The sequence below is a fragment of the Myotis lucifugus genome, unplaced genomic scaffold (assembly GCF_000147115.1).
Source record: "Myotis lucifugus unplaced genomic scaffold, Myoluc2.0 scaffold_271, whole genome shotgun sequence".
NCBI lineage: Eukaryota > Metazoa > Chordata > Mammalia > Chiroptera > Vespertilionidae > Myotis > Myotis lucifugus.
In genome coordinates, this window is record NW_005871319.1 from 581,956 (window position 1) to 596,395 (window position 14,440).

The 14,440-nt window shown below is 40.3% G+C and overlaps 1 protein-coding gene across 4 annotated transcripts in view; it reads left to right on the plus strand.

Moving 5' to 3' along the window:
- The first annotated feature begins 6,032 nt into the window (after positions 1–6,032).
- The window catches only part of ELAVL2 (ELAV like RNA binding protein 2), a 161,019-nt gene continuing 152,611 nt past the window's right edge, over positions 6,033–14,440 (plus strand). For all 4 annotated transcript variants that reach the window (XM_023762990.1, XM_023762993.1, XM_023762994.1 and 1 more), the window contains exons 1-2: positions 6,033–6,383; positions 6,669–6,769. Coding sequence is in view for 1 of the 4 variants with exons in the window: in XM_023762997.1 (XP_023618765.1) it covers positions 6,743–6,769 (27 nt within the window). In the remaining 3 variants the exon portion in view is untranslated. The remainder of the gene's footprint in view (positions 6,384–6,668; positions 6,770–14,440) is intronic.

Genomic DNA, 14,440 nt, shown 5'->3' on the forward strand with positions numbered 1-14,440 from the left:
ATGGAGATCTTTTGTAAACTCTAAGTTAATTGTGACTTCCTCCTTCTTAGAAAGTGCACTCAGTTTTCTATTCTTTATTAACAAGAGGAAAATAAGTAATTACCAAATTCTTACCTAATTTTTTTAGAACATTAGAACATGCCCGGGAAAACAGGCATTAGCTACATTATACTGAGGAAAATGAGACTGAGGTAGGTTCAGAGATTTATCTGTAATCATAAATTGGAACCAGGACTGGTTTGTTTCCACTGCATCAAATTTCTTTCCATTGCATCAAACAAAATGATAAATATTCCGATTAGTCCATGTTAATTATCCACAATGGACTCATAATTAACTCATAATAAACTTATTGCTCATTTATTTAGTCTGATTTTAAGTGTCCAAAAAAAACACACCTTCATTCCATTAGTTACCATACCCATTCCTTCCATTTTTCCTCTCCTAATAGATGTGGGTATATGTGGGAGGAGCAAAAAGGGAGGTAGGGGAAAAGTGAACTTAGATAAATGTGTATTTTCCATAATGCCTTTAAAATTGTTCACAAGTAGATTTATAGAGCTGCACTTCTTGGTAGCAAATCCTACAGGTGCTCTCACATTATTTACATTTTAAGTATTTCAAATACTTTACTATTTGCCTAACATGGTATTATCCTAAGTGATGCCTGTTGTTCACTTACTATATGCCAAGCAGTACACACAACGCCCATATTTACTATCTTATTTAATATTTACAACAACTCTCTAAGATAGGTACTATTTTTATCTGTAGTTTACAGATTAAAATAGCCTTAGATGACTATTTGTTTGATTCCGAATCTTACTGTCTTATCAGTGACACTATTTTGTCTTGCTACTTGTACATTTTTTAAAATCAAGTAAAATGACAGTACTACAAGAATAGCTTTGAATCAATTGAACACTGAGCCTATTTCAGAATAAGACATTTTTGGCAGAATGAAAGGGGAAAGGAGAAAAGAAAACATCTGGTTTATTTTTTTAAAAAATGCAAGTGAACATACTTATGAGACTGATGCGTTTAGCTAACACATATGACCAAGTATATGCACCTCTAAAGCAGTCACCTGGGAAAGACATGTTTATTTGAACAATGCTATCATTTATACAGCCAGTTTTTAGACTTGTTTAGGTCTGATTATTTTGTGTACAGATCTAATAGTTCCTTAACAATAACAGCAACAAATATATGTATTTTTCAATTTACCAGTGATTGCTTATTTAATTTACTAGATTTGACTCTGAACAACTATTTGGATATTTTCCAAAATCAAATCCAATCTTCAGAGATGTTGTTCATTGACATGGCTGCATTCCCTAAAATTGTAATTCAGATTCTGAACATAATTCCTAAAAATGGCATCTAAAAATGTTTTGGCTATGGCAGGAAACTAGGGTCATCAATTAAATAAGTTTATAATCTTCCAAGGTGAATATTCTAAATATTTCAATGTAAATACATTCCAAGGTGACTAAGCCTACATATTTGTGAAAACAGAAGAGTAATCCTATATAATAAAGAGCTGATATGCTAATTAGACTGGACAGCAGAATGACCTTCCAGAATGACCTTCCGGAAAGACCAGTGGGTGGTGGGCGGGGCCATGAGGCAGCCAGGGCTGCGAGGGCCAAGCCCCTTGCACGATTTTGTGCATTGGGCCTCTAGTTTTATTATAAAAGGAAAGGAGGAAGATATTTGGACTAAATAAACTTTAGGCTCAATCTATTATAAGACAATTATGGGAAAACTATTATAAAACAATTATGGCATTCCTCTAAAAGAATTGTCAGTTGTGGGACTTCCTCAAATAAGTGGTCCTTCCATACCCACTCCTGTTCAATAATTTGAGCAAATAACACCCCCCCACATACCAGTACCAGTGACCTGGCTATGGGTGGAGTTTCAGAATCTTTTACCTGGAATTCTTTAAAATGGCTCACATTCAGGGTCATATGAGTAATCAAGGCAGATTTTATTTACATGCAGAGAACTACACAATAGCAGACAAGTCAGTTAGGAAAGCTCCAAGTTACAGAATATTCAGCCTAATTAATATAGCTTCAATAGAAAAGACTTTGTGTTTGCAAATAAAACACGAAGTCCAAGGGTAGGCAGGCCAGGACTAATTGAGCAGCTCAAATATGGCATCAGGAGCCCATCTTCTCCTCCATCTTTCAGGGATTGGTCTTTGACTTAATTGCTTGTTGGGACGATACTCCACCAGTGGTCGGCAAACTGTGGCTCGGCAAACTGTGGCTCGAGAGCCACATGCGGCTCTTTGGCCCCTTGAGTGTGGCTCTTCCACAAAATACTGACTTCTGCGCATGGGCCACGAAGATTCAATCGCCTGCGCATGGTATTTTGTGGAAGAGCCACACTCAAGGGGCCAAAGAGCCACATGTGGCTCGAGAGACACAGTTTGCCGACCACGGCTAACCAACTGAGCACCTGGCCAGAGCTGGTTCTTTTTTTTTTTTTTAATATATTTTATTGATTTTTTACAGAGAGGAAAGGAGAGGGATAGAGAGTTAGAAACATCAATGAGAGAGAAACATAGATCAGCTGCCTCCTGCACACCTCCTACTGGGGATGTGCCCGCAACCAAGGTACATGCCCTTGACCGGAATTGAACCTGGGACCTTTCAGTCCGCAGGCCGATGCTCTATCCACTGAGCCAAACCAGTTAGGGCCAGAGCTGGTTCTTGTTCTTTCAATGTTATGAAAGAGGGTGTGGTCTAGAGTGGTAAAGAGAATTGTACAAGTCATCAAGCTTATAAGCATTGGAATCAATTTCTAGATGACTCCAGAAACCCTGCTATCTAACATGAGCAAAGAAATCATAACATCAGGAAAACAATGCTTCCCAAAGACCAAGAATGGAGCTTCTCTTAAAAGGCAATCGAAAACGAATCCACTGGATTCTCACACAATGGTCTTGTTCTCACTTTTAACAAAACTTGTTCCTAAAGGGAGAGAGCCACGGTCACCTGGGATGAACCATGTGTTTCATTAATCATTGAAGCCTTAGTGTGATTCTCAAAGGTCACTTACTGGTGGGAGATTTTCAGATGGCAAATGGCTTATTTAATACCTACCTTCTATATTTTCCAGACTTGGTTTGCTTTTATTGATTATTTTTCCCTGCCACATAGAGCAGGGCCTGAAAGAAATTAGGCCTATCATTATATTAATAAAAATAGAAAGCAGAATATATTACCTTCTTCGGGTAGTAAACACCCTCTTTTCAAGGTGCACCAACTCTGTCATATAGGTTATTGTGGAACGGGCTAGGGAATTTTGGTAAGATAAACACTTTTGTAGGAGGATGGATCTTTAAGAAACATATCCACAGTTTTTCTTCAGGCTTGATGTATCCTTCCCTACTAGAAAATTTTCAATTTACGTATAGGTATATAATTCTTGCTAATTCAGTACAACTGTGTTCTACACCAGGCTCAAGTTCTCCTCATTAATGCTGAGTGAGTTGATGTGTCTTAATAATCTCCAACTGTGTTAACTTCTCCCAGGTGCAATCTTATGTTTCACAAGGTTCATACATTTAATGCATACACTTACTGGAGCTGTTTTTATCACATCTAAAAATTTTCATTTGTTCAAAGATCCAATTTCCAAATTTGTTGTTTATTTTTTGGTCTGTTTTTTGAAGCATTCCTGTTCCTTCCATATTTCCTCTCTTAATAGTTGTAGCCCTAGATTGGAAGAGCATAAAGGGTGAACTTGACAAAGTGTATCTTTTCCAAATGTCTTCAGAACTCCTGAAAATTTCATGGGTTTGGGGTGGGGAGTGACTTATCCAGCCAGGAAACAAGCTATTCTTTAAAAAATGTCCTAGTAGTTTTCAACCAGGAGAATATGTTCAGAGAAAAGTATTTAGTATCTTACCTATTTAGGTCTTGAAGAAATGGAGAGCTTTAATAACATTATAAACATGTATTGTTTACTCTTACACTTAAATCAACATATTACAAAAACATTTGGCTCTGTACCCACTCACAACCCTTTTACATTATACAAATTGTCAGTAAAGCAATGTAAGAGAAAATGTTTTTAAAAAAATAGTTTTCCACATTTTTACAAGTTATTTACATAGAAACAAGTATTTTGTTAATGATATAAAATTCCTATTCTTACTCATTAAGGTATATATATCTCTAAGGCTTCCTTCTAAGCTCGCTTTATTAAGTTGGTGTTACTGTTAGTCAATAAATTAATTAGTTAATTAGTTCCGATTTCTCACTAATTCCAACTGGTCTTCCTCCTCACCAACTCCCCCCTCCCCTTTATTTAATTGTAGGAGATGTATGAATCTAAGTCTGGGGCTACCTTCAAATCATAAGTTGTGAAAAGTTGTAAAAGTAATTGGTTAAAAAAAAGAGGAAGACTTCTGTGCCCTGGATGGTTTGTAAAGAAGCTCATGATGTCATCACCACGCCCTTTCCCTGCCCTGAAAGTCTTCTGACCTGATCTTCCCATCTGCTAGCAGTGGCTTCTTCTGAGAACCAAGGAAGGGCTCCAGGTCCTTCCCCTTCCCAGTGGGTCAGAAGCTCTCGGAGGGGGCGGGACAAAACTCTTAGTGCTCTCTCGCCTCCTAGAACAGGCCGCACAACGTACACACCAGTTTTACGTTATAAATAAATAGCTGACATAAAAGAGAGAGAGATGCTTCTTTAGATAGAAATGCTCGGGTTTCGCTCTGCTTCTTGCTTTCTCTTAGCTGTTATAAGGCATCCAGGACGAGAATACAGAAGTCGATTGCATAGTGTCGGGGAAGTGGTGCTCCATAAACTCTCGTAAAACAAACCAATCTCTCCCACGCGGCTCTGCGGAAACGCTCAGGATGCTGCAGCAGGTGCTTCGCAGCCACATCAAGAGCGCGCAGCATCACCGTGAGTTGCAAATGGAAAGTTGAGTGTCAAATAACAGCCTATTTGTCCACGTAGGGAAATAAAGTATCCTGGAAGGCTTTCCCCAAGCTCGAGAAATCAAGTGCCGGTGAACTCTGTTCTTCCGACCATTAACACAATTGAAGGGGAAATAAAAAGTATTCGCGGATGTTTCCAACGGGGCAGTGGGGAGGCAGCGAAGCCAGGATCCAAGACTTCCCACCAAGGGGACGAAAGAAGGGCTTTTCTGTGCGGTCTGCCTTCCGCCGACAGCGGGGCCGGCGAGGTGGGGACGGGAGAAGGCCCAGTCCGTCCGGAGGGGAGAGGGCGAGACGGGGGGCCAGCGGGGAGCGCGGTGCCTGCGCTGCACACCCGCGGGGCGGCGCTCCGCGGCCAGGGCGCAGGACCCGAGGGGTGCCCAGCAGCCGGGGACAGAACCCCTCCCCGACCAGACCCGGCAGGCTCGGACCCTGGCATTCACCCCAGCACCCTGGCAGCCCCTCCCCTTCAGGTCGGGCTTTCGGTCCGGGTGCAGGGGCCCCTCTTGCATTTTCCTCCCGGGCCCGGCTTCCCGGGTTGGTTTTATTCTCCCCTCATCACCCTGCTGCCCGCACCCCCCCACCCCCCACCCCCCAAACCCCTACTCCCCCGTGGCCCGGGGTTTCCGCAGGAAGGGGGAGCGCGGGGAGCGCCTCTCCCACCGCGCGGAGTTGGAGGCGCGAGCTGCTGGCCACTTAGTTGTGAACTCTTGGCGATGGGACGTCCTGCTCGCCGCCTGCTCCGCCTTCCCTCTGACACCTGTATTTCCCATTTCAGGATATTTTCCCTTAAGTGCGTAGATGAATTCCTATCCATCATCGGTTCAGAAAATAACGTCCTGATGGTTTTCATACTTTTGTTGAAGGCTGACTGCATAAAATACCATAGGGAGTCGGGGAAAGGGAAAGGGAAGTGTGCGTGCTTGTGTGTGTGTGTGTGTGTGTGTGTGTGTGTGTGTGAGAGAGAGAGAGAGAGAGAGAGAGAGAGAGAGAGAGGACTTAGAGGGAGGGCAGGGGGCTCTCCCCCTCGGAGGACGGACAGAATGATACATACTGTCATTAACAGTGCTGACCCACCTAGACCCCACCCTCCGGCTGCATCCATCACAGCCATTACAAAGGGGCAGCGCTGTCACACGGCCTGCCCTGCGCGCGGGGCTCCGGGGCTCCCGCGCTGGCTTAATGAGGTGCACCCAGCCGGGGCCATTGTGCGCCGCGCAGGAGGCCGGGGCGAGAAGGCGACGATCTGATCTTAGCAGCTGCTCCCGGCAGCCCTGCCGCCGCCGCCGAGCCCGGACCTCCGGCGGACCGACGCCTCTGCGAGTGTTTTCCCGCAGGAACCCAGCGGGCGGAGCGCGGCCGTGGCGGGGCTGGTGAACTTGGACGGGGCATTCCTCTCCCGCAGCGGAGCCGGCTGGAGGCAAGTGCACTCGGGGCGCCGCGGGGGCGCGGGGGGCGGGGGTGTGGACGACGGTGGTGGCGGTGGCGGTGGTTTTAAGCCCGTCCCCGGTCCAAAGGCGGCTGGGATCAATTTCCCCTCCAACCACTCAACTCGCCCCTTCACCTTTTGTGTTGTGAGCTTGGCTTTTCCCACCCCACCCCCTCCCGGACACCTTCGGAGCCTTCGAGTCTGGCTCGGGGGCTGGTGCATTTTCAGTGTCATTCTGACGGGTGACTGTTCTCTCCTTTCTGTTGTGATCACTAGAGAGACTTTAGTCCTGCCTTCCCAGTTCTGCGCCCTGCACAAGCAGTTTTGAAAAAATTAAGTGCAAAAAAAGCATGACAAAGCGATCTGAGGTTGCCGTGGTAAGTGAACTTTTAAACCAAAAAATGACCGTTTCTTCTTGTGTGCTCACCGATGGGTGGTTCCAAGGGGGATCATCGCACACAAAGGGCTGGGAGGAGGCGGGCGGTGGAGCCAACCCGCAGACGAGGTCGTTCTGATTTTGTTTTTGTCTTTACTGTGGTCAGTAGACATGGTCTGTATTTATCCGTCTGATACTCTTGGAAAGGTAACAGGCTTGATGCAGTTAAAGTGGGGAGAGTTGGCAGTCTCCAGGGTGGAGGGGCAGGGCTGGGGAGGCGAGGGGACCAGGTGATTGTGTGCTTTCAAAGACCGGTGCTCTGACTTCCTGAACTCAGCACAGTGGCGGGGTCATTCCTGATCAAAATCCTTAAGGAGAAAAGGAACATCGGGGTTCCGGAGTCACTCCAACTACCTCTGTGCCCCCACCTGCACTTTCAGACCCCTTCCTCCTCACACTTCCCCAGGTAGCGACGTTAGAAGCCGTCATTCTCGGACAAACTCTAAATGCTAAGTGACGATCACCTAATACCTTTGGAGAGGTGTGGTCTTGAAAGGTCTGAGGCTGGAGAAAGGCACTGCTGTCACCCCGCCTTCCCACTTCTCTCTTCCGCCTCCTCCTAGCCCGCTTTTTACACTAAAGCATACACATTCATTTAAAGGTCCTTCCTCCACCTCCTCTCCTAATCCCTTTCTTTTGGTTTTAAATGGGAGACTTCTGCGTTTTGCCCCTTTATCTCATTCACTTTCTGAGAATAGGTGTCCAACTTAATAATATTTGTGGTAAAGCAACCATTCCCCGTTTAGTACAGGGCTCAACCTTTCCTCTGGACAATTCTCAACTGTTTGGCCAGCTCTGCACTTAAAAAATAAATAACAGTGCTCAGTAGTCTTAGTTTTGTTTCTGTTTGTGAACCTAGTTGCCTTTTCACTTGTCAAGGGCTGTTGCCATGGAGATGACTGGGCTGCCCTGTATGGGAATGGACCTGCACTTCTCTGATAGGCCAGGCCATCTAAGTTTTCTCACTTGCAGGATGGGGTGGGAACAGAAAACACCCTCCCTGAGAGGAATCGGTTTCCTGTTTTGTTGAAACCATTCTTAACTTTCGTTTAATTGCATGTGTTTACATTTCTCAAAATCTATTCTGAAATAAAGAGTTTGTGAATTATTATAAACTTCCTCTGATCATATGAATCACAGAAAATAACCTTTTTAACTGATTAATAGGAAAAGAAGATTAAAGTATTTTATTGGGAATGTACTTTAATAACTTACTTGAACAACTGGCTTATTTGTTGTCCATTCCACATGATGTTACTGTAATTTACCAGCAACTGTCACAGGAAAATGACACCATATGCAGTTGGCTTCCCAAGTCATTAATATTGCTGTTAGTCTTGCTGTATGCAGTTCCCATCCTTAAAACAGCTTTTAGTTTGAGAACTTAAACAAAATGGCTAACTAAACTATTAATCTCTTGGTCCAGGAGGAATCAATTCAGTGAAACTTTGAAGAAAAATCTCAGAAATCTTTAGATTAAAATATAACACTTTATATGTATTTTAGGAGTAAGAATTTTTCAATTGGGAAGGTTGCTTTCCTTATCTACTGATATTAGAGTAATAAACTAACAATGTTTTTAACTATATAATTTATTTCGGGTCATACTACTCAACTATCAGAAGTGTTTAATTTAAATCTATTATCTGTACATATAAAAATTAGATTACTTTGATACTTGAATTGACAAAAAACCCTTTCGAGTTAGCTTACATACTCACCACCTCAGACAAGCCCTCAACTTTACTGTAGCTGACCTACAGATTGAAAATACTGTTTCGGTTCAAGACATTTATAAAAATTATTTAAAATAAGTTGGATAATTGAAAGTTGTCTTCTAAATGACAATTAATAATAGTGCATATATTTCATTTCCTATAAAAGCACTTAGACTGAAATTTCTTTATATCAGAATGTATTAATCCATTCCTTTCTTCAGTGTTCTAATTATATGCTGTTGTCACATTAGAAATACAGTGGTCGTGTTCTGATATTTTCCCAAAACCTCAGTCCGTTAGAATAAATTTTACAACTAACAGAAAGTTTATAGTGTTTACATGAACAAAATTTCTAAGTCTTTTCAACTAAGCAATACTCTTCTAGAAATAGTCATTTCTTCCCATAATACTGACTCGCTTTAAGTGAATAGATAGTTACATAAAGGAGGAAAATGGATGAGTTCCAGGGGGTGGGGTGGGTGGTAGTCAGGATCCCCTAATGTAGGTTTTACCACCTACATTGCAGGTTTTACCCCTTGTACCATGTCTAGAGCATGTAATGTGCTTGAAGCAAAAAAGTAAAACAGGAATGGTTGAAGTGATACTGTACTTTAAAAAATCAAAAGTAACCTTCATTTGTTATTTCTAATTAGTATTAAACTTACCGTGTATCATATCAAATATACAACCTAAAACAGCTAAGAAGTTAACTTTAATAGTTAACATGAGTTATCTACCTGCTATGATCCAGCCATAAACCCAGTCATATATGCAAGTGCTTTACATATGTTTCCCTAATTAATATTCACAACACTGAGGTGGTAGGTTTTCCGATACCTAGAAAGAGAATAAACCATGCAGTGATGATTTGAATCAAAATCTGTCTCTAAACTTGGGTCTAAAAATCAAACAAAATGAGAATCAGCCAATAGGAAATATGAGATAATTTACTAAATTTAAGGAGACCCTCCATATAAAACCCACATGATCTCCACAAATTCTAAAGATAAGAATGATGACTCTTAATCTAGGCACTTTCCTCAATAAAACATTTTTGAAGAAAAACCCTACAGAAGTATTCCTAACTATATCCCCGAATTGGGTTTAGATACTTTAGGCAAGTTCGGCTGGTTGTTTCCCTTTGGGAGCAATAGTTAGGAAGAATTTATTGCCTTCTCCATCCAAACCCTCCTCCAAAATAACAAAAATAGAGGAACACTAAGTCAATTATAATGACAGTAGTATTTTCAAATAAACACAAACAATGCTACTTAATAAAAGGAAAACCTAACTGGAAACCCAGTTTTCCTTAAAAAGGGATTTAAAAATCAATTAAGCACTGGGTTTTTGTGTGTGTTTTTTTTTCATTTTATCAAATAGAATTTAATTATTATTTTAAATACTTTTAAAATTCACTTATAATAACACTGCTAAAGTAATGAAGTGTTATATGTTTTTATAGATAGCAAATCATTTGATTTTTTGGGGGCCATATATTTATTTTCTAAGTTAGGGTTTATCTTGATATACTTACAATCTACCCTAATTATTCAGTGACTTGGGGCCCTCCATTTTTAAAACTGCCCTCATTTAGTGAACTAAAGAGACATAAAGATGGAAGGTAATAGAGAAAATAAAAAAGTTTCAAATGGGGCCCCATTATATGATTCCTTTTAAAATAATAAAGCTGATAGACTCTCAAATACTGGAAACAAAGGAAAAAGAAAACATTATTTGCTGTAGAAAAGCTCTAATTTTGCTCTTTTTTATGTATAAAATCTTTAAACCTGAGAGGTTGGGACATAGATATTGCATCTGCTTGGGTTTGTTTGTTAACTTGGATCTGCAAAAGTGGAGATGTTAAGACTTCATCAAGTCCCCCTAAGTATCAATAAAAAAAACATTGCTTCAAGGCATCATTTCCATTCAACAGAAAACTGCTCAACTTTTCACTTTCAGCTAAGAAACAGAACTCTCAGGATACCTCTGTCTGCTATCTGCACTTCATGCAATACATGGGCTTCTGAGTTGTTTGGTGTAAACATTTTTTTTTAATTGGGTTACTTTTTAAAAAAAAATTCAGAGAGTTCACACAATAAAAGAACATTTGAATCAATGCTCTGGTTAAGTGAAGAACTTTAAAAAAATTGATTAATCCATTTTGTAAGTTTCAGGTTTTTATAAAGTGAAATCATCCAGATCTATCATGTTTAAACCCCCTCACTATGAGAGTGCCGACAGCTTTTTTAAAAGTCTGGTCATGTGGACCTTTGAGAACCATGTTATAAAGGGAAGAAGTGTGAGGCTGGAGCATTTCAACCCCACAATATTACCGCAGTCAGTCACATCCTCCACGTTGACCTTGGAGGCCATGCCTTGAAAGACGCTTGGATTTTTAACCCCCAGAACCTAATCCTAGTTACTTCCCTCATTTTAAATAAAACGCAGGCTCGGTTTTATCATAGTTAATTAAATGTTTATTTAATTTTCTACTTTATCCATGATTTAGGCATTGGTATTGTATTATTATGTACTAAAAACCTAGAACTACATCTAGACTATTTTCTCTCCCTTCAAAGTCATCAAAGTGTGCATGTCTGTATATATAAATAATACATATATGCAAATATACATATACAAAAAGTTATGGTTATATTAGTATGAAGAAAAAAAGAAAATTTATTACAGCAGTTATTTTCATCTTAAACTTATGGGATAAGTAATGCCATAAAATGGAATTTTACCTAATGATAAGAATATTAACTATACTTATTATTAACTAAAAATCTAAGAGTATTTTAGGGTAGGTCTGTGGCATCTATTTTCTTCTACCTCTCCACTGTTGTTTTCCCATAACTTCATACAAAAGGATAATTTCTCTTAAAAAATTGGGAGGGAAATGTAGACTACATTTAGATTAAGAAAAGAATAAAAGGACTTTATGATATTTCCTCCATAGATCCTGGAATCCTTCATGCTATACATCTCCCTTTAAATTATTTAAAACATGAAACCATTATATTTTGTGTTTAAAGTAAAGTTATATGAGTTCTATGTTATGGGCTTTCAAAGCCCATCAGAGCATGAAGAGTTATGAGAAAGGGCAGAATAATACATGCTAGATACAACCACACCTGGCAGACGTTGACAAAGGCTAAGAAGGCAGTGTTAATGGTTTTAATTAAAATATATATATGGCTAATGAAACCTGAGATCATAACCATCAAGAACTGAGAACCCAGTTTTTGAGTGTTTCCAGTGACCATAACCAGGAGACACATGATAAATATTTAATAAATCTAAAATATTACCACTATCCTTTGTTCAGGATCACGAAAGTAAAGAATTCTATAGAAATCTAGACTTGAATTTCTGATTTCTCAGTGCTTAATCTATCACCATGGAATTTGATATCATGGCAGAGTTGGTATTGAGTATATTTTGATTCTAATCATTGACATAACATTTTGGTGTGCCTTGGAATACAAATTCATGATATATGTCACACAACAAACTGCATGCTTAGTAGGCTCTAGGCACAGTACTAAGAACCTGGAAATACCCTTTTGGAAAGTTGGCTTTGCTGTCAAGCTATGCACAGGCTGTAAGAGACAGACATCTCAGCAACTGGTTCTAAAGCAGTGAGATCTTTGCTATCAGAGGCATGTCCATACAGAGTGCTTTTACACAGTGGACGCTGTCACCTATGTGCCTGCGGTGGGCTTTAGGGTGGGTAGGCAGAAAGCGCTTCTCAGTGGAGGTGAAGTTTTGCATACTGACTTTTTTTTCCATTAAAAAATGTAATAGTGGACCTTCACATACTATACAGAAAGATGAAGTATATATCTTTCCTGCTTTTTTACATATTGATATGCACTTATGATGAGGAAGACCAAGCTTTCTGTGTAGGATGCTGCATTTTTTCAAGATTCATTAGTGTAATTTCTCAGATACACTGTCTTTGACAAATGTGCACAGCCGGGAAAGCCTTTAATAGTATCGATTATGTTAGTGTTTTGTTGCTAGTAGCATAATGGATAAAGCAAAGGCTCCATTTTTATTCTATGCTCTACCAAAAAAAAATAAAAAATAAAAAGCACCTTGCAAACCGGGAAAGGCACACAAAAGCAAAACTAATTAAGTAACATAAGTGGTAAGGAAGATTGCCTGTGATCTGGGCTTGAATTCGAATGGGAGGTGTAAGAGTTTACTTGAGAGGAAATGATATGAACATGTTTTAAAATAGGAAGAAGAGTTCTGTTTCATAACAATAGGGTATCCACTTAAATGATTTCACTTTCCTTTGTATTGCTTTCACATTTACCATGGAGGAGGAAAGTCCTATTAATCTGAAATTTGACTTAGTTATGATTAAGTTTCATCATTGATCAGACTGAAACCATCCTATTTTCTTTATTAAACTCCCAAATGCATGAAAAACCCTCACTTCAGAGTGATTAATACTTCATGTGAATAGCATTATGCATTTTGCTCTCTGATATCTTGACAATACAGTTTAGCCCATTCCCGCTGGGATTCTCTCCTGGCAACAGTTTTTTCTTGTGTTCATTTTTAGGAAAATCCTCTCAACATTGTTATATGTATTATTTTATCGGAAGGAAGCATGTAAAATACCCTTGAACTCATTTCACTTGGGAGTTTGAATAGCATTCAGATTAGAATGATTCTCCCAGAATTTTATAGGCTTGCCCAATCCAGCTGTATATTTTATATGCTAATGTAAATTCTATTTTTGTTCCCCTTGGGGGTTTAAGTGATTATAATTGTTGCTCTTCAAAAGCCAAACAGATGATGATTGCTGCTTCAGGAGTATACCAAAAGAAACTGGCTTTCATTAAACCTGCTCATCCACTTCATAATTATCTCCATTTTATCTAGCTAAGAAGCAGGGAAAAATGGCAAGTACAGATCACTGAAGCCAGTTCAGTTATTTAAACATCGCTTTATTGAACTAGCAGGAGGTGTTAAAGTAGAGGGAATGTTTTCATTCTAACACTGATATGTAGCCAGTGGCCCAACTCCGAGAGTTAGTTGAGCTTCAAATGCCAGAGGCCACAGGGAATGGAGGAGAGATATTTTGAGCCATTCACAGCGGAGTCCTCTAGTGGATACAATAAATAGTACTGCAATGGCAGCTATTCTGAATATTCTTTTTGCTTGTTCTTCTTCCTGTAAATTCAAAAAGGAATTAGCTATTTAGTATTCACTAAGAGACTCAGAAATGCTCCCTAAATGAAAGGGAAATTTCCTATATAATGTAAAAAAGCGGGGGAGAGGGGAACAATGGGGGGATATTAATAAATTCTAAAAAGATAAATCCTGAGACTGACATCAGAGGTCCTTTAAGGAATCCTGATGATCACGTGAGCCTTGTAGTCTGACCATGCGTAGGAAGCACATTCTTATGAAGGTTGGTTTTCTTCAACTGAGAGAATCCCTCCCTCCTTCAGGTGACACAGGAGCTCTGTTATCTGTTCCCTAGTCCTACTGTGAGGTGGAGGGGTGGCCTTGGAATTGGGTGGCACTGGAACTTGTTTCTGAGCACCTACATTGCTGGCTGTCCTCCTGATGGCACAATGAGGGTCCTTGAACTCTCCCCCAAGGGGTTAGAAAAGTGCAGTCAACAGCTGATCAACTTCCAGCTGTGAGAAAACAATCCTCTGCTTAAATTGAACATTCTAAAAGGGCTCTCTCTTCTAAAATTTCAAAGAGCCACGTCTTAGAAGCCAATTGGCTAAGACTAGACCTAGCCCTAGCCGGTTTGGCTCAGTGGACAGACCATGGGCCTGCGGACTGAAGGGTCCTGGGTTCGATTCTGGTCCAGGTTGTGGGCTCAATCCCCAGACCTACATAAAATATTACATTTATAAACA